Source organism: Leptonychotes weddellii, chromosome 13 (assembly GCF_054177405.1).
Source record: "Leptonychotes weddellii isolate Sample4059 chromosome 13, ASM5417740v2, whole genome shotgun sequence".
NCBI lineage: Eukaryota > Metazoa > Chordata > Mammalia > Carnivora > Phocidae > Leptonychotes > Leptonychotes weddellii.
The window spans coordinates 52,708,661-52,729,741 of NC_138381.1; the positions used below are offsets into that span (position 1 = coordinate 52,708,661).

The following is a 21,081-nucleotide window of genomic DNA, read 5'->3' on the forward strand; positions in this document are numbered from 1 at the left end:
ATCCTTTTTAAAATAGTAAAGGGGCGCCTGGCTGGCTGGCTCAAGTCAGAAGAGCATGCAACCCTTGATTTCAGGGTCATGAGTTCGAGCCCCACGTTGGTTTAGAGATTGCTTAAATAATGAAACTTTAAAAAAAACAAACAAACAATAAAAAACTGTTTCCCTACTTAAACATCTTAGCTGTGATTAGCTGGCTTCCCATTACCTACAGCTTTAAATCTACATCTAATTTTACCATAACGATTCATTTTATAATCTGACCCCAATCTACCCTACCCCTCCAGTTTTATTTTCTCACGACTTCCAAACTCACCCAATAATGCAGCCAATATTTAACTCACTCTTCAACAGAAATCTCTTGTTCACTACTTTTGGTACTTAGTGCTGTTCCTTCTACCTGAAATACTGTTCTTGCCAGGCTTCCTTTTCTGTCCTCTTCCTTTCTATCCTCTTCCATGCCTTTGTTCCAGCTGTGTTGTCACCTCTGTGCAAAATCTTGTCAAAGCAGAATTGTTTGTGTCTTCCTCATACCTTCGCTATGATATCATAGTTAACTGCTCACATGTCTGCTCATAATCTGATTAAAGGCTAGGACACTATTTATCTCTTACAGAATGAGTCCCAAATTTATCTTCAGCTGTGAATACACTACTGATTTCCATGTGTTTCTAGCTGCTTCTGAACATCACCTGAGTGTCCCACAGTATATAATTATCAGGTCCAATACCAAACCCATTTATCCTATCTCAAAAGTGCTCTTTTTGCCCTCTGATTTAGGTACTGTCATTATCTGCTCTCTAATTTCCCAGGCTAGGAACCCAAAATTCAGCCTCCATCTCTTCCCCTCTGCCTTCCCATCACATCAGTCACTAAGTCATGTTCATTCATCTCACTTCCTTTCCCCTCCCTCTCTTACCACTGCTGTGTACGGACCACATTAGCTCCATAGACTATTCATTCACATATGTGAATATTGCATAATCAAATAGTCAAAGTATTGTGTAAACAAATAATTCATAACCATGACAAATAATTCATAACCATGTGCTAAGCATTGTGCTCACTGGATATCAGAAACCAGCAAAACAGGCATTCTTCTGAACAGCTGCCATAGGTTCTATTCTAAACTGTTCTGTCACACTAGCCTTCTTACTGTCTAGGTGCCTAATATAAGTCAGATCTGATTCTGTGACTACCTGGCTAAACATCTTTAGAGACTCCCAGTTTTCTATAGAAAAAGTCCCCATCATTGTCTACAGGTCCTCCCACACTTCTCTAGACTTGGCTGTAGTTACTACCCTATTACTCTATATGATGCTTCCCCAGGCTATTCTGTACTGTTTCACATCATGCCTTTGTACGTGTTCTTTTTTCAAAGCCTAGTTCAGAGAAGATCAAAAAGTTAGAGGAAAGATGGTTCTTTAGTCCCACATCCACAGAATATATGTTGCTAGTGCCCTTTAAATCTTAAAAGACAGGGATTTTGCCATTACTCTACTACTAATAAGCAGTAATAGTAGATTTAAAAGAATAGAGTTGTAAATAAGTAAATTTGTTGTTTCTTCAAATTCTTTCAGCAAAATAATTTGTTAATAATTTAAAGAATATAAAGCTAATAGTTTTCTTGTTTCCTTTGTTTCCCCTTAAAGGGTAAGAAATTTTAACTGAAGTATGTTGTATCATAGGCTTGAAAAATATAGGTAAAATTATGAAGAACCCATTTAAGTTCAACTTTGTACAAGCTGTTTCACTAAAAACAATTCTAATAAACCATAGTAGGTTGCCTTTTTAGCGCTACCTATTGAGAGATGCATATATAATATGACACACATATTTGTATATATGTTATGTGGGCTTGTGTGTGCTTGTGTTTATGATTACCTTTTCTTATTCCTTCAAAGGTGATATAATACAAGTTTAATTCCCTTGAATCCTGGAGATATAGCTTCGATTAAATCAGAATTTAGTTATATCAAATACTGTTTCAGAAAGCTAAAACTGGAGCTGAGAATTTTTTCTGAGTCTAGCAGGGAGTTTTTTGTTTGTTTTTAATGAGCATTATTAAAGAAACACACAGCACAGCATAGTAGAAAGAGCAGTAGTTTCCAGGTAGTATACATAAGTTTGTCTGGATTTTTCTACAAACCAGCTGTGTGATCTTAAATAAGTCCTCTGATTCTTAATTTTCACATCCATAAAACAATAATACCAACTCTACCTCAAAGCAGGTTGAAATAGTATAAGCCATAACCCATTAAAAACGTAAAAATATTGTATAGATGTAAGGTTATCATTATTTTATCCAGCTCAAAATAACTTTAAGATTTGTATTTATTAGAGCTAATATGCAAACCCCCACCTTTTGCTCATAAAAGGCTGTGCTTTTGAGCTTACTGGACTGAAGCTCATTTGTTCAACACTTCGTTTCAAAAAGGAATGAAAAACCACAATAACAAAAATCACTTTTACACTACATTATTTTTAATAGTTTCCAATATGATTTTATCCATTTGTTTCCTCTGTCAGCTAATTGTCATTTTATTGAATTAATCTCTCCACATTTGTGTGATCTATTTATAGAACCTGTTAGAAATGTAGTGAAACATCTCCAAAGTCAATTTAAGTGTTTGTTCTTCTAGCAGATATTTTTCTCATAATTTAAACAGAATGCTGCTCTTTTTCCAGAGGAAGTCAAAGGAAGAAAAATAAAACTGTAGCTCAGGTTCCCAAAAGGCAAATGAACAGGGGGAGGATAAAAGAAAAAGACTTGTCACATCCTGGTATCTACTGTGGTCACGAGTACCAGCAGACAGAGTCCCTACAGGGGGATTCTAAGAGTGGATGACAGGAAGGAAGAACATCCAAGGGAAGCTGTCAAGAGATTTTCTATTCTAGAGACTCTTGGGACTCATGGATCTTAAAAGACAAAATCTCCAAACATGGTTTACTTAAAGATAGATGGGGAAAACAGGAAAGGGAAAGTTTCCTCAGAAAGTCTCCATATATTCCTTTTTGGTGGTTTTACCATTTCTCTATACATTGATATTTCAAATTTCCAAATTTGTGTATTCTGCCCAAACCTCTCTCAACTTCTTTTTTGCTAAATGGATATAGCTCCACTTGAATGTCTATGAGCTCCACAGAGTTAACATGTCAGCACTGAACTTAACCCAAAATCCTATTTCTCTTTTCTCCTGTCCCCTCTCCACTCCTGGATTATCTTTTACCAGCCATTTGGTCCTCATGCTAAAGGACCCACAAGTCCTCCTCAGCTGCTCCCTCTCTTTTATCTTTAATCACTGTATTTTTAGACCCCTTCCCTTCCTTTCCCTCCTCCTCATACCAGGGTCACAGTGATTTTGCTTCCTTAATTTCTTGCCTGTAGTCTTGTCTTCCTAATTATCTGTTCTGCAGACACAGCAGTGAGCTGTAAGATCTTTCAGTGGTTTCCCACCACATACAAAATTTACTCTAATATGTTATGCATAATATCTGTCCCACCGCATGTAATTAAACACATGGGGATGATGGTGGGGCAAGGTGGGGAGGGCTCATGCTCAAATATGTTTGGGAAATGAAACACCGTTAATCTAAGAATAAGGTTTCTTTCTTCACTGCAGAACTTCTCAGAACCATTGTTTAATTTGTTAATTGTGAGACACCTAGTTAAGTGTATATGTACAATGTTTCCCAAACTTACTCATTCTTGGAACCATTTCCTGCAAGTCATCTTTATGAGCCCAGTGTTCTGTGGAACACACTTTAAGAAAGCTAGGGGTGCCTGGGTGGCTCAGTTGGTTAAGCGTCTGTCTTTGACTCGGGTCATGATCCCGGGGTCCTGGGATCGAGCCCCACATTGGGCTCCTTGCTCAGCAGGGAGCCTGCTTCTCCCTCTGCCTCTGCCTGCCGCACCCCCTGCTTGTGCTCTCTCTCTCTGTCTCTCTCTCTCTCTCTCTCGCTATCTCTCCCTCTCTCTGTCAAATAAATAAAATGTTTAGAAAAATAAAAATAAAGCTAGTCTAAAAAAAGAAAAGAAAGAAAAGCTAGTTTACAGAATAGACTACAACCTTTATTATTTTGCCCCTGCTGCTCTCCCCATCTTCATGTCCTACCATTCTTTCCCTCAAAGTTGATGTCCCAGGAATTCAACTTGTAGTTGTGTCCAGGCACCGTCCTGTCTCTTTGTTTTGTGCACTTGATCACACTGTCCTCTTTTCTGTGAATTACCTCCCTCTCTTCTTTCCCTTCTTTTTTCCCCCAGAACTCATTTCTCTTAACTCATGTTTCTGGCTCTTCCTTTAAGATGTAACCTCAGGTATCACCCTCTCCAGGAAGCTTTCTCTGACACCCCAGGCCCAAAGGAGTAGATACTCTTCTCTGGGCATAAAGGAGGCCTTTATGATTTTGGAAAACTTTAAAACACAGTAGTATTAAATTTCACTGTTACTCTTACTAATTTAAAGACATTTATAAGGCACAGACATCTAACAATTGTATTACTGAAGTTAGAGGCCTGAAAAATAATCTGCCCCAATAAGTTACTTGTCCTGTAGAATTTTCTACATTGATTCAACTGAGTCAATCCTTGTGATGTTATTTAACATCTTTTTCAGTCCCCCGTAATTCCTGAAAACTGTTTACTGATTATAAGTATAGAGTCCTGATTAGATCTAGGTTTGATTCTATGGCTAGAGCTTTTCATATATGGTATTTAATTCCTTTAGCCCCACGTCAAGAAGTATGTAGAATCTGCTTGTCCCACTGTCTGAAGAATCAGAAGAGTCAACTGTTATTCTATGGTGCCAAAACATACTGAGATACCTTACTTTGCCCCAAATGCTGACAGTAGTTAGAAGCTAGTTGGGGGTGGAGGGAGGAATATAGATATTCCAAGGGGTAGAGGGAGAATATTAAGGGATCATAGATACCTCTATATTAACTGTAGAGCAGTGCATAGATGGCATCTTCTTCCTTAACCTCCAGCATCTACCAGAAAGCAGTCCACTGTAATAATCAAATTAGAGATGAACCAACCATAAGATCTTTGGGGTATGGAAAGACAAAATGGGTTATCACCTGTAATAAAGAAGTTTGAAAACTATAAATCTATTAGAGGATAATTCCATCTTTTTATAAAAGACTTAATTCAGTAAATGTAAAACTCAGCACTTTAGCATTTGATTTGTATCCTGTCTACAAGGAAACTTCATGTTTACTACACTAAGACTCAGACTGCTATAACCTTTAGGGCTGTTTGCTTGGTGTTTTTCTGTTTTTGTGAACCCTTCCTCAGTATATGAGCTGTCACTTACTGATGCTCTAAAATGTATCTCTGTAATAAGGAACTTCCTTAGTCCTTAGCCCTTCTAATTTGCTCTTTGAAATTTGCTGTGGCCTCAGAATTAAAACATCGGAGCTTATTGGTATGCTCTGCTGTGTTTCAGACCATTGAAATTGAGAACAAGTTGTATAATTGTTACTGTATTATCCAATTCAGAGTACATCATAATTTATGTTTTCATTAAGTAATGGACTAAAAGGTTTAATTTTATAAGAATAGCCCATTTGCCCAGATGGCTCAGTCAGAAGAGCATCAGCCTCTGGATCTCGAGGTCACGATTTTGAGCCACTTGTTAGGTGTAGAGATTACTTAAATAAATAAAACTTTTTAAAAAATTAGGAATAGCCCATTGTTGTAAATAAAAACTAGTATTTTTAACTAATATGTTTTTTTAAAAATTAGATTACACCACCACCTTCCCTGTCAGATCCACTTAAAGAGCTTTTTCGGCAACAGGAAGTTGTAAGAATGAAACTACGTTTGCAACACAGTATTGAAAGGGTAAGAAGTGCTTAAATTTATGCTAAAAATTACTCTATTTTAACAATAGATTATAATGACCTACATTATATTTTATGTATATATGTATATATTTTATACACACACACATATAACTCTCTTAGGGGATTTTCCTTGTTTAGAACCATTTTGGGAAATGCTTTGATTTTGTTATCTTGTACCTGTGTAGTTAGGGAATTTTTAGGCCTGTTTTAGGGTAGCTGTCCCTATGTTACAGTTCATGCTGAGTGTATTTTTGATGTATAAAAATCTCTAATAATTAGTTTCTTGTTAGCATTTGCTGAATTTGTGGAACTAAAACGGTGAATTCCTAGACAGTTGGATTTCTAGCTCATGCCCACTCTGCCTCTCCAAGAACTAATAACCCATTCTCAGAAGACATTGTTTGAGAAGCTGTGTTCTGGAAGTGCAAAGATATAACATTAAGAATGGTGACCTGGGGGCGCCTGGGTGCTCAGTCAGTTAAGCGACGACTGCCTTTGGCTCAGGTCATGATCTCAGGGTCCTGGGATCGAGCCCCACATCGGGCTCCCTGCTCAGCGGGAAGCCTGCTTCTCCCTTTCCCACTTCCCCTGCTTGTGTTCCCTCTCTCGCTGTCTTTCTCTCTGTCAAATAAATAAATAAAATAAAATAGTATAACCATGCTATCCTTTAAAAAAAAAAAAAAAAGAATGGTGACCTGAAGTGCAATATTTACGCTGTCACTTAAGCAGCATAACTCAGTTATTTAGGGGAGGGAGTCTGACTTCAAATAATATATTTCTTTCTCATGTAGTGTTAAGGTTTGGTTATTGCTCTTAATCTCTACACGACTATGGCCAGTCTTTTAGGAAAACTTCTAGTTATTTTTTCTTAGTATCTGGTCAGTTTTTTGGATATTTTATCATTTAAAGTCCCACCTCAAACTTGTACTTAATAAATCGTAAGTGTTAAGACTCACCTCTTTTCTTTTGAGTATCATTTGTCACATAAAATTTAAAAGAGATTAAATAGGACTGTGTTTCTTTGTGTTTTCATTGAATTATAAATACAGTAAAACTCTATAGTAATACGTATTTGGATATAATGAGGCTTCCGTGCTCCAGTAGGGGAAGGATAAAGTTCTTGTCAAGTCGAGAGAAACTAGGGAATGTGGTGGGAAGGAGACCAGCCACATCTTTAATATTTTCTCAGCCCAGCCTGCCTGACAGAACCAACAAAATGATGGACATCTTATAATGGAAGGATTCCTGGACTCACTACCTATGTCCTTGGAGTTCTAACCAGCCACAGGCCCCAGGGTTGTCCCCACTGATGTTTAAGCCAAAGAAGACAGTTACCACCAGATGACACAAGTCTGTAACCAGTATCACCATGGGTTGGGATCTGTACCTACACCCTAGGAATTCTCAGTTTGCTAAATGCAGAGGATTGCCTAGATGATTTCATAAACTTTATGATAGGGTGAGTTTGCATATTACATAATTGGAAGTATTGCACCCCAGTTAACACATTTTAAGACAGGATTATACTGCGATTGTCAGAGGTTTAAAGTCAGCATCAAAGTAAAGTGTTTGTTTCCATGAAAATACTCATTATAAAACAGAAGCTTCCACCACCATGGCACACCACTTCACACCCATTAGAAAGGCTATAATTAAAAGATAATAACAGGTGTTGGCAAGGATGTGAAAAAATTGGAACCCTCATACATTGCTGATGGAAATGCAAAATGATACAACTGCTTTTAACAACTCAGCAGTTTCTCACCAGGTTAAACACAGAACTACCATATGACCTAATAGCTCCACTCCTAGTTATTTACCTAAGAGAAACAGAAAATATGCATCCAAGCAAAAACTTGAGCATGAATGTTCATAGCAGCATTTTTCATGATAGCACAAAGCTAGGAACAACCCAAAAGACCATCAACTGATGAATGGATAAGTAAAATGTGTATTTTTATGGTGGAATATTATTCAGCCATAAAAAGGGGTGAAGTACTGATGCATGCTGCAACACAGATGAACCTTGAAAACATGTGACATGAAAGAAGCCAGTTACAAAATACCACATGTTCCATGGATCCATTTGTAAGAAAAGGTTCAGAGTAGGTAAATCCATAGAAATAAAAAGTAGAGTAGTGGTTGCCAGGGGAAGAGGAGGTATATGGGGCATGACTGGTGATAGATATTCTTTTTGGGGTGATGAAAATGTTCTGAAATTAGTGGTGATGGTTGAACATCTTGGTGAACATACTAAAAGCCACCATTGTACACTTGCAAAGTTAATTTTTTTAAAAAGCCTGCCACTTTTGGAAAGAACATTTACTTACACTTTTAGAACACTTCGAGTTCTCAAATCCCTCAAGCTTTCTGTGAAGAAAAAACTTATCTGAGGGGCACCTGGGTGGCTCAGTCGGTTAAGCATCTGCCTTCGGCTCAGGTCATGATATTGGGGTCCTGGGATCGAGCCCCGTGTTGGGATCTGTGCTCGGTGGGGAGTCTGCTTGTCCCTCTCCCTCTGCACCTCCCCCCATCATGCTTATTCTGTCTCTAATAAATAAAAGCTTTTAAAAAAGAAAAAACTCTGAAATTCAGGTTCTTCAGTACATTTTAAGTTATTTGAAAAAAACAGGTGATTGAAGTATTATGGTTTTTTTTTTTTCCATTCTTGGTTCAACTAGGAAAAACTCATTGTATCCAATGAACAGGAAGTTCTACGAGTTCATTACAGAGCTGCAAGAACATTGGCAAATCAAACACTGCCATTTAGCGCGTGCACTGTGTTACTGGACGCAGAAGTGTACAGTGTGCCACTGGACGCTCAGGTAAAGTGCCACTGATACAGTTAAAATGTTCCTAAATACAACTTGGGTGCTTTTGTAATCTATTTCCATAGAAGAAACTTAAATTCAGCAATCAGTAAAACTCAAAGGAGAAAAACAATTCTTGTGCAGAATAAAGTACTTCTAGATCACTTGATCTTTTTTCTAAAATCCTCTAAACATTAGGCTTATATTATAAAAGCTGATATTTACAAAACCAGTGTGTGTTTAGGATAGTGCCCTTTTACATAATTTGTCATTTGTTTCTAAACTGGATGTTTGTACCTTCAAGCAACTGGAAAGCAACTGTAAACTGGAAAACACTACAGGCAGATTGAACCTCTAGATTGTGGTGGTGCTAAAATAGGGCCAGGCTTTTGTTTTGATCTTGGATACGGCTGGAATAAAGAAATACAGTTGTGTGTGGGGGGGGGAAACTGTAGCTATGTCTTGAATAAAGTTTACTGCCACATAGAAATTATATGAATTCAGAACCAGATATATCAGTTGTCAGAATTTCTTGTGCCTCACAAACCAGAATGAAATTCATTGGTCATAGAGAGAATATAATGCTTAAAGAGTATAAGCATGGACAATGAAGGATTATCACACAAAAATACTAGGAAATGCTGTTTTAAGTCAGACTAGAAACACAAAGGATATAGGTAGGGTGTATTACAGAGAAAATTACTTAGTTCTCTCTGGGCTTTATTTTTCTCCTCTTTAAAAAAAAAAGAGATTAAATTAGATCAGTATATTTCAGACTTTCTTAAGTCACCAACTGTTTTACCCAAATGAAAGTATTCAGAGATATTTGAAAAGGCTATTAAGAATAATAATAATTGGGCAGGGGGAGCCTGGGTGGTTCAGTCTGTTGAACATCTAACTCTCTTGATTTCAACTCAGGTCATGATCTCAGGGTAATGAGATCAAGCCCTGCATTGGGCTCCACGCTGGGCACGGAGTCTGCTTAAGATTCTCTCTCCCTCTTCCCCTCCACCACATTTGCATGCATACTCTCTCTCTAAAATATTAATAATAATAATTGGATCTTAAGAAAGAACTATTTGACTCTAAGGAAATAAACACTGGAAAGGCCACTGAGGGAATTTACATAATTCTCAGCTTTAAAGAATTTAAAGGGAAGAATGAATGGTTTTTAATAATGGAAATGAACAGTTTAAAGGCTGGACTAGGCAGTGTAATATCTTGAGATCTTTTCAAGTTCTGTGCAATTATAGAGTAATGAAATCAATTTGAGAACAATATAAATCAAGCTACAAGGGAAGTCTCTTGAAGACTTCTGGTTCACAGTGGTTGGGTATACATACCTTTTTATTTTGTCTTTCCAAAACTCCCTGAAATGACAAAAGACATGTAAAAATAAAAACCAATCCATAGCAGAACTGGAAATCGAGACGGAAAGCCACTGGACCACCACATGATGAAATTTCTGATGAGCATCTATTGCCCCAAATAGATTATAAGGAGAACATCAAAAATAAGTGCGGTTTCCCAGTAAACCCTTAGAATGATCCCCAAGTCAGAGACTGAACGAAGATTAGGCCATGATCGGCCTAATAATTAAAGGACGGAAGAACTTAATCCTTCTCTTGAGGAAAACTGTGGAACAGGGTAACATCCTTTGACTCTGGCTTTAGAGTAGACACTGGTCTCTCAACTGAGTAGCAGCCTCCAATGAGAATAGCCTCCAAGGAATTTAAGGAAAAGGAAAATCTACCTTTCCTGGCTAAGGGCTTGGGTCATCCATTAGCCTACTTTCTCATCAGACCTCTTCCTTTTCAAAATAAACTTGTAATATTAAAAAGATTCAATAATAAAATTTTAAATACTCAAAACATCTTATGGAGGACCAAGGAGGAAGTGATAACAGCTAAAAATGTAAGCATCTACATGATGCCTGGATGGCACTTTGATGGCACTGGTGGTAATAGTAGTAGTAGTAATTACAGCAGACGTTTCTTGGAGTGAGTGCTGCCTGTATACCCAAGCATTCTGATGAGGACTTCAGAGACTTAATTGTCAAAACAAGATTAGAAGGTATTCATCCCACTTTACAGAATGGAAAATTGAGAAAGTACATAATTAGTTCAAGATCACATAGTAAGACACAAAGCTGGCGTTTGAATACAGCCCGTCTTCATTCCAAAACTGGTGTTCTTCAGAGTTGATACAGAATTTCTTTATGATCACTCCAAACTATTGGTCCTGGAAAAAACGTTGGCCTCAAAGTCCTGTAGCCCACCTTAACGCTTTTTCTCCCTACATATGGTAAACATTAACATTAAAATGAGATACAAAATCAATTTTACTTTTTTTTTTTTTTTAAGATTTTATTTATTTGCAAGAGAGAGAATGAGAGACAGAGAGCATGAGAGGGAGGAGGGTCAGAGGGAGAAGCAGACTCCCCGCTGAGCAGGGAGCCCGATGCGGGACTCGATCCCGGAACTCTAGGATCATGACCCGAGCCGAAGGCAGTCGCTTAACCAACTGAGCCACCCAGGCACCCCAATTTTACTTTTAATAAGAAAGTTGTAGGCATAAAAAATTATATTTTTATCCTTTTTCAAAATGTTTCCATTGTTCTTTCCATCATTCCATCATACCATAAAAAGATATAATGGCATATAGGTTTTAAAGTGGGTTATTAAATTGCATAGTATTCAGCTACTTTCAATGTTCTCTTTCAGTCTGATGACAGTAAAACTTCTGTGAGGGATCGCTTTAATGCAAGACAGTTCATGTCTTGGTTACAAGATGTGGATGATAAATTTGACAAACTAAAGGTATGTATGTTTAGAAGTTCAGTTTAAATGGATGCTTCCCTCTTAAACAGAAAGTGCAGCTCTGTTAGGAGTGACTAGGAAAGGAGATAGCCATTAGTCATGCATCCTCGTGCCGCCTACAGTTGGAAAGTAAAGGAAAATAAAGAGCACAAGTCCATTTTTCAAGACCAGTGTAGAATGAAAGATGAAACTATCAGAGAAGAAGCAGTTTCTGATGGGGCTCTTTATGCTTACTGTCCAGTATCCAAGTCTGGTGATAGTTCTGACATATGAAAGAATGGGGAAGAGCAATAAGGAAAGAATATATACTGCAAATAATTCATAAGGGAAATTATTTGGTTTGAGATTTTAAATCGTTTCAAAAATCACTTCTTAGATGTTTGTGATTCTTTTGATAATTTGAAATGTCATTCTTTGAAAGAGCAGTTTCAAATTAAAGTCTGTGAGGTCAGACAGTAGTGAAGTTGCAGATCCAGAAATAGTTGTCATATAGATACAGACAGGGTAAAGCAGAAATGGGTGTGTAATTCAAAAACTTAATCACTAAAGAAACTATGGATGAGATTAATTTTTAAAGCAGATTTAACAGAAAAATGAATTAACTCTTCTCTTCTCAATAGACCTGTCTTTTAATGAGGCAACAACATGAAGCTGCAGCTTTAAATGCCGTCCAGAGATTAGAATGGCAGCTCAAACTCCAGGAACTTGATCCTGCCACCTATAAATCTATCAGCATTTATGAAATCCAGGAGTTTTATGTTCCCCTTGTTGATGTTAATGATGACTTTGAATTGACTCCTATATAGCAGCCATTCCTTCCGGTGGTGTCGTCTTAAACTCATGTGGCTCAAGAGTATTAAACTGTGGAACACTGCCTTTTGAGAAAAATGCTAATATTATGCCTTTACAGTTGTTAGTAAAGTTTGACTAAAGTTGGTTATGTAGTAAACACTGTCATTTTATGAAAAATGAAAAGAGAATTATTTTGGATCCTAGATCCAAACAGTTTCTAACTGAAATCTATTATTTATATTGGTGAGAGGTAACTATTGCATTAGAGCATGTTGGCAGACTGTGGTAGATATTTTAAAAGCTGAGAATCTGCTAACAGCACTGGAAGTTGTTAGCACTCTTAAGTAACAAGATAACCACTAGTATTCAGATCTTTCAAGTTTCATTAAAATATACTGGTAAACTAAAAGGTTCAATTCCTACCAAATAGTTTCTAATGTGGAAGAAAAACTTGGCACAAAATTTCTTGTTTATTTTATCTGTAAATTAATTGTACAGTTTTCTTTTCAAAAGTTTTAATATTGTCTTCCTTTTTAATAACTTATTTTATACATATTGTGCAGATGTAAATCTTGTAATTAATGGTCAAAATATATACAAAGGGATTGGTAGTCAAAACATGTACAAAGAAATAATTGTAAAGCTGTTGTGTCTAATGTTTTATTGGACCAAAGTTGTAGTTTGTATGGAGTGTACTAGTAATGTGTTCAGGTAGCAAAACTTTTAAATAAGGCATGCATGTGTTTGAGTTAGCTTGTTTTCATCACCATAACTGTAAAGGTTGTGACTTAGTTGTATTGCATGTTTCCTATAATTTAACTCTCTCCATAAGTGATGCCTAAAGTAGTGTAGGGTGTTTCATGCCAGTCTCCTGGGACAGTTCCTATGACTCACTATGTTGGACACATTATTTAGAATTAGTCATGCAAAGAAACAGCTCTTTTTTTCATCTCACAGTGGAACCTATTCCCCTCTCCCAAAATGCCTTTGAATGAAAATTCTGAAATTGTAAATGTCTATTTTAATACTCAAGTATGAAAGAATCTGTGAATATATGTAAATATGTTTAATAAATTTTATTGGTCATGTTAAATCATTGTAAAACTTTTTTACATTGCTTAAATATCATGTTTTAAGCTTAATAACCTTTGCACTTTTAAAATACAAACGGAGTACTGAAATCAAAAAGATATTTGGTAGTCAAAATAAGTACAAGAAACAGGCATATTCTGATCAATCTTCAATATTTATGAAAAACTGATTAATATGTTGTATTTTTTCCTTGTATCAAGATGCAAAACATAATTTTCAGAATTTTATAATTGAGATTTGGTATGCTGTTTTTAATAAAATAATTAGCAATATACTTAGAAAAAATCCAGTTTCTCCTATAACATGAAGTAGATTAAATATTCAGGAATATTTCAGGTCTGAAATCTGCTAAACTTACTAAACATTTTTGAAAGGAAAATTAGGTTATATGTAAAATTGAACATAAGTATATGAGATAAAATTTATAGAACTTTCCACAGTACTTTCTTGAATTATAAAATAATGCTGGATATTTTTTATTCTGATAGAGAAAACTAAAAAGAATATATGAGGAATAAAGTGACTTAAATGCAGCAAGCAAGTTGGACATCCCAGCTAATGGGAGAGAATGTAAAAATCGAAGTTTTGGAGTGCAAAGGTATATATTAAGCTTAGGGATTTTTGAATTTTTATGTCAATTTATATTTTAATTCATACTGTACTTGGCATGCGCAATAAAGCAGCACGTGTAAAAGATACACAGTGCAAGGACTTTATTATAAAGGTTGGATGTAGTGTTCTTTAGAAATTTAGATGAGAGACTTGGACCTTTTTTATTGGATAAATGGGGCCAAGAAAGGCAGGGTAGATTTTGAAGCACTGGTTTTGTTGAAGTTAAGTTTATTAAGGCTGGGAACATTAAAAGCTAATTTATAAAAGCAATACTTTTTAATATGGAAAAACTCAATGCAAATTTTGTTTATACTTTTGCCTAAAGATAAAAAACCAGATTATTGAACATTGGAGTCATAGAAAAGTATGAGAGGGGTAAATTTATACAGCATTTTGTTCTGAGGGTCCAACTGGAAAAGGAGGGGAAATCACTGTTTGGCCAAACAGAACAGGCTGCAGAAGAGAAAAAGCAAGCAAGCAGGAATCTGGCATATTTTAGTTGTCCCAGCTTTTTAAGTACTAACCCTAGTTCTCCCTCTTCAATGGTACCTCAAGTTGCTGGAGCCTCTCTGCCATGATTCTGCTTCTGCAGATTTCCTTTAGTAAAGTGACTCAAAGCCAATCGGATAGCTTAAAAGAAAAGTGAATGCCTTCTCAGTGGAATTTATATATAAGTAGTTAAGAGCTTTTGATATTAAAGATATTCTAAAGCTCTGAAATGCTAGGAAAAAACTTGGAATGGGGTATATACCTAAAAAGATTTAGGGTTCTGAAAGAGAAATAAAGGATGGTTAGTTTAATCAGTGATTTTTTTTTAACTATTCAAATATCATGAACAAGATATACTAAATTGTACCTAAGGATTTGTATTTCTTTAAATCTTGTTCTAAATCATATCTGTTTAATAAATGACTAGTTGATATTTGTGCATGTTATTTAATAAAGAGTTATATTTTTATAGAAAAAAAATAAGAGTGAAATGTGTGCTAAATGTTTTTTTACTTTCCACTCCCATGTGACTCTAAGCCAAACACCAGTGTTTACTTAGGCAGTAGCAAAATTACAGAAATACTCATTTTGGGGAAACAAGCTCTGAAGAATGGCTAAACTCTATTCAGTAATGAGGTCTCAAAAAATGAATATTAAATGTTAGACATGCTGCAAACTTCATAACCACAAAAATCTCAAGCAAAGACCCCATGAGGCTCATTTTAACTGACTTAATAATTATACACTTACTCTAGAAATTGAGTGCAGTGCTAAATATGTATTTTTCTTAGTTATCCAGAAAGCTGGCAATATTTTTTATTCTATTTCTGGTATCCTGATACATAAACCCCCCAAATTTTATATAGAGGAAATTGACTTTAAAACTCATGAGATAGTCTTATCTTGTATTTTAAAGAGAGCATTTTCATGATTTTTCTAAAAATCCCTTTCAAACATTTAAGGCAAAAAGATTGATACAAGAGATACTGATCTTTGGAAAAGCTTGTGTGACGTTTAATGGATTAAATATCTTGTAATTCATTTTCTTGGTGAGTTCTTGACACTGTAGTCTCCATTGTACCTAAAATGGAGTTACAAAGCCTCCACAGTAGCAATTACCCAAAGTATTTCCACTCAGTAAAACCAGAGTTCATTAGAACAAAGGCAAATAAAGTTTAAATAGTTCCCTTAATATGGTGAAAAAAGCATGTAGAATTATAAGTATTAGCATAAAAACAGTGAAAAATAAATCTAGAATGACTTTTCCCAGTGATGAAATGTTTAATACTACACAGTATCTGCAAGTAATGTAAATTTTTTATACATGTGCCTAACTCTGTAAGAGAAAATAGCATATAAAATTGTTTACCTAAAGATAAACTCCTTCGCTTGCATGGGGATTCAGTTTTATTAGATCATTAGTTACACAGAATTTAAGATTATTTATGAAACATTTATTTAACTCAGTGACTTTTTAAATGCTTTGAAAAAAAAGCTATATGCCATATCAAAATATGAGTAGTCCAGATAAAAAGCTTTTAGGTAGCCACCGTTTTCCCCACTTCTGAAGAAAATTTTGCTGTTAATAGAATGAAGCAAGCTTTTGTGGCATATGTTTACAGATTAAAGAACAAGACCTGTGTGCCCATCACTCAGCTTAAGAGCTCATTATCAGTACCTTCTCCGTTTTTTTAAAACTGGTTTAAATCCAGTTTAAGCAAACAAAAAGGCCAGTCCTAACAAATGTATACACTGTTAACCATTGCCTGAATCATTGTTTCCATCACCAAAGTTAGTCCCCCCTCCCCGCCACCACGTGCCCCTTTGCAGTCAGTACTCCCTATTCCAGAAGCGACGACTGTGATTCCCATCTCTGTATGTTACTTGTACCTGTTCTTGAACTTCTTTTAAATGGAATCAAGCAGTATATACTATTTTCTTGTGTCTGCCTTCTTTCTCTCAACATAAGGTTTTGAAATTCATCCATGTTACATATATCAGTAATATGTTCCATTTTATGAATGAGCAGTAGTATATTGTACAAACTTGTTTATCATTCTCTTGTTGGTAGACATTTGGATTGTTTCCAATTTGGGGGCTGTTGTGAATAAAACCGCTGTGAATCTGCAAGTACTTTTTTGTGGACATATTCTTTCATTCGTGGGTACATACCTTAGAGTACTAGGTCAGAGAGTATCGTTGTGTGTTTAGCTTTATTAGAAACTGACAGTTCTCCAAAGTAGTTGTACTATTTTATACCCCTATCTCATGAAAGACCCAGTTGCTCTGAATCTTCATCAATATTTGGTGTTGTCAGTCTTCAGTTTTAGCAATTTTGGTGGATGTGTAGTGATCTTGTGCCTTTAATTTACATTTCCCTGATGACTAATGAGATTGAACATTACTTTTCATATACATATTGACCATTTGTACATATTTTGTGAAATGTCCTCAAGTGTTTTGCTCATTTTTATTGGGTTGTCTTTATTCCTGATTTGTAGGAATTCTTTATATAGTCTGCATATAAGTCCTTTGGTCAGATACATTTGTTTGTCCTGATTGTTTTTACCTAGTCTGTGGCCTGCTTTTCCATTTTTTCTTAATGACTAGTTTCTGGAGTCCTAAAAGGACTTTGAGAGCTTTTGTTTCTGTGTTATATTAGTTGATATTTACCAAAGTAGAAATTAAAACAAAAATAATTTTAAATGTATTAATAAGCCTATTTCATGTATATTTTTATGAAAAATGTATTTCCAAAATTAAAAATTAGTAGGAAAAGTGTATTATTTTAAATTTTACAAATCTCCTTAATATCTGGCCAAACAGAAGAAAGCTAGAAATTTCGTATCTGCTTTTGCACTCAATGTGTTGTATCTATTATTTGTTTGGTTTTGGTTTGGTTTGGTTTGTATGAAGAAGATACGGCCTCACACAAATAATAGGAAAAGGGGGAGAATATTTTAAAATTTTAAATAATAGATTTTCAAACAAATGTGGGCATTACTCTTTGATTCCACATCAAAACGCAACAAATAGTTTCTTGTTTTTTAAGATTTTATTCACTTATGAGAGAGAATACAAGCAGGGGGAGGGGCAGAGGACAAACACTCCCTGCTGAGCAGGGAGCCCAATGTGGGGCTCAATCCCAGGATCCTGAGATCATGAGCTGAGCTGAAGTCAGATGCTTACTGGACTGAGCCACCCAACAAATAGTTTCTAAAAGGTTAGTCACCTTGTGGAATCTGAAACTATATAATCAACTTTTGCTAACTCTGTTACATTAAATCTATTTATCTTGCACTTTGGATCTTTTAGCAATGAATGATTTTTAACATTGTGTATTGATCATTTAGAAAACATTGATTCACTGTGTTATGTGTCTTCCAAATGTTGACAGAACTCATTATATAATACCAAAATTTACACTTGTTAATATCACCACTGATTTCATCAGAAATGTCTTTTAAGTATTAGGAAGCTGTGAAGCTGTAAGCGACAATTACAAGTTTTCCAAAATTCTAATTTTCACTTGAAAGGTCAAACGTTATTGGCAACAAACACTGTCAGTTTTTTAAAATGACAGGCTTTTGGGGTGCCTGGGTGGGTTATTTGATTAAGCATTTGCCTTCGGCTCAGGTCAGTTTCCTGGGATTGAGCCCCACATCCGGCTCCTTGTTCAGCGGAGAGCCTGCTTCTCCCTCTCCCTCTGTCCGCCACTCCCCCTGTTTTGCTCTCTCTCTCTCTGTAAAATAAATAAAATCTTTAAAAAAATAAAATGACAGGCTTTTGACAAAAGTACCATGTGATATAGATAAATAGATAATTAGATATCTCACATGTTTTTTCTTAATAGCAAAATAATTTACCATTTCATTAAACATTCATCATATGGACATTCCATAATTTATTTAACCAGTTTCCTCTTAGACACTTAGGTATTTTGCAAATTTTTATTATCCAAAGAAAGATGTTCACTGAACATCTTAGTACTGAGATGAATTCTTGTGCTAAAACATATTACCATCTCAGCAGTCATTCTTTTGCCTGCTTTCCCTTACAGAGAACTGAACATCTGGTTCTTTTAGACCAAGGAGCAAATACCTTCTCAGATAGACTCCTCACCTAGCCTCATATTTTCAATCCAGCCCTATTAGAACAAGTTGGAACTAAAAAAATTCCCAGGCAGATGGAATGGATGACAAAGTAACTTTTAGAACTCTAGGCTGAACTAATAACTTTAGAATAGGCTTATGAGTCTAATTTCATTCAGAATTCCACAGCCATTAGATTTTTCTGCATAGGAAACTAAGTATTTTGGATTATGCACAGGACTGTTCTAGCCAACAAGATAGATCCACAGTAGCAAAATCTCCCAAATTCTCCACCGTGAGAATTCTTCAATGTCGTGAAGATCAGACGGGGATCACATACAGAACTCTGAACTCTGATAGGAAGACTGCCTAGCAATCTAATGTCCTAATATTACAAAATATATGCTGCTAAGGATATGATTCTTCTAATTCTTAGGGTTATTTTAGAATTTTCTCAGGGGCTTTTTATACTCTCTAAGCAATCTTTTACTATACAATGTATTTCCACTGGGTTATGGTAAAGTCAATTCTCCTAATCTTGAAGCTCCTAATCATGAGTAAAAATAGTTACTGAAGCAAGCTATCCCCTCTGTATATTCATTCTGAACTCTACATGATGGCACCAATATTTTCCCCTATTGATTTTGGGGAAACAGGCTACAATTTTTCGTGGCAGTATGTTAATGCTTTTTAATTTGAAAGTACATTTGTATTAATAGTCCAAAGCCATTTCCCTCTTAGTCACCTCTATACCAGAGTAAATACGTTATAATTCTCTTTGAACAGAGGCACAGAAATTTATTCTTTTTACATGCTAAAAATAATTCTTCCACATTTTCACTTCCATTGATGATGAAGTAGCAGAACAATCCTATGACCTCACAAGAGGGTTGGGCATAGTTTGTGTTCCCATCAGCTAAGGAGGAAAGATCTAATAGCCAGGGCATCAAATAGAGTACTCAGCAGGACATTGCCTTTGTGAGGCCAAATAAGCCCTGAATCCCCTCTGCTCAATCCTAAAAATCAGCTTCAAAAAGATCAAACCAGGGGTGCCTGGTGGATCCATCGGTTAAACATCTGGCTTCAGTTCAGGTCATGATCCCAGGGTCCTGGGATCAAGCCCCGCATCGGGCTCCCTGCTCCGTGGGGAGCCTGCTTCTCCCTCCCCCTCTGCCTGCTGCTCCCCCTGCTTGTGCGCTCTCTCTCAGTCAAATAAATCTTTAAAAAAAAGATCAAACAAGGGGCACCTGGCTGGTTCAGTCGGTAGTAGAGCATATGACTCTTGATCTCGGGGTTGTAAGTTTGAGCCTCACATTGGGTGTAGGGATTACTTAAAAATAAAATCTTAAAAAAAATATTTAAAAAAAAATCAAACTTATTCCAGGTAACTCAATTGCACAACTGAACTTAATCCATCACTAAAGGAATACAACAAAATCCAATAACCAACAATGGAAAAATTACAATGTCAAATATCCAGTAAAAAATGATCAGGCATATGGGGTGCCATGGCTCAGGTCATGATTCTGGGGTCTTGGGATCAGACCCACTTTGGGCTCCCTGCTCAGAGGGAAGCCTGCTTCTTCCTCTCTTCCCTGCTTGTGCTCTCTCTCTCTTTTGCTATCTCTGTCCCTATCTCTGTCTCTCTCAAATAAATAAATAAAATCTTTAAAAACTTGATCAGGCATGTAAAGAAGCAGGAAATTATGACCCTTAACCATAAAAAAATAGAAATTGGATGAGAAATAAAAGCAATGATGGAACTAGTAAATAAATATGTTAATCGAATTTTAAAGTCTGTGTATGTACAGCAAACTAGAGGAAAACATAACCATAATAAGGAAAAATGGGAGATAAAGTTTTTTTAAATTTTTTTTATTATGTTATGTTAATCACCATACATTACATCATTAGTTTTTGATGTAGTGTTCCATGCTTTATTGTTTGCGTATAACACCCAGTGCTCCATGCAGTATGTGCCCTCTTTAATACCCATCACCAGGCTAACCCATCCCCCCTACCCCCCTCCCCTCTAGAACCCTCAGTTTGTTTCTCAGAATCCATAGTTTCTCATGGTTCTTCTCACCCTCCGATTTCCCCACCTTCATTCTTCCCTTCCTGCTATCTTCTTTTTTTTTTATTTTTAACATATAATGTATTATTTTTTTCAGAGGTACAGGTCTGTGATTCATCAGTCTTACACAATTCACAGTGCTCAACATAGCACACACCCTCCCCAATGTCTATCACCCAGCCACCCCATCCCTCCCACCCCCCACCACTCCAGCAACATTCAGTTTCTTTCCTGAGATTAAGAATTCCTCATATCAGTGAGGTCATATGATACATCTCTTTCTCTGATTGACTTACTTCACTCAGCATAATACCCTCCAGTTCCATCCATGTCGTTGCAAATGGCAAGATTTCATTCCTTTTGATGGCTGGATAATATTCCATTGTATATACATACCACATCTTCTTTATCCATTCATCTGTCGATGGACATCTTGGCTCTTTCCACAATTTAGCTAT

At 36.1% G+C, this 21,081-nt stretch overlaps 1 protein-coding gene across 9 annotated transcripts in view; it reads left to right on the forward strand.

The window, feature by feature from the left end:
- The window catches only part of ANKRD12 (ankyrin repeat domain 12), a 125,251-nt gene extending 108,663 nt beyond the window's left edge, over nt 1–16,588 (forward strand). For all 9 annotated transcript variants that reach the window (XM_081802560.1, XM_006742408.3, XM_031038060.2 and 6 more), the window contains 4 exons: nt 5,744–5,842; nt 8,526–8,669; nt 11,378–11,473; nt 12,094–16,588. In XM_081802560.1, the coding sequence (XP_081658686.1) occupies nt 5,744–5,842; nt 8,526–8,669; nt 11,378–11,473; nt 12,094–12,279 (525 nt within the window). In that variant the 3' untranslated portion in view covers nt 12,280–16,588. The remainder of the gene's footprint in view (nt 1–5,743; nt 5,843–8,525; nt 8,670–11,377; nt 11,474–12,093) is intronic.
- Nucleotides 16,589–21,081: the final 4,493 nt, after the last annotated feature.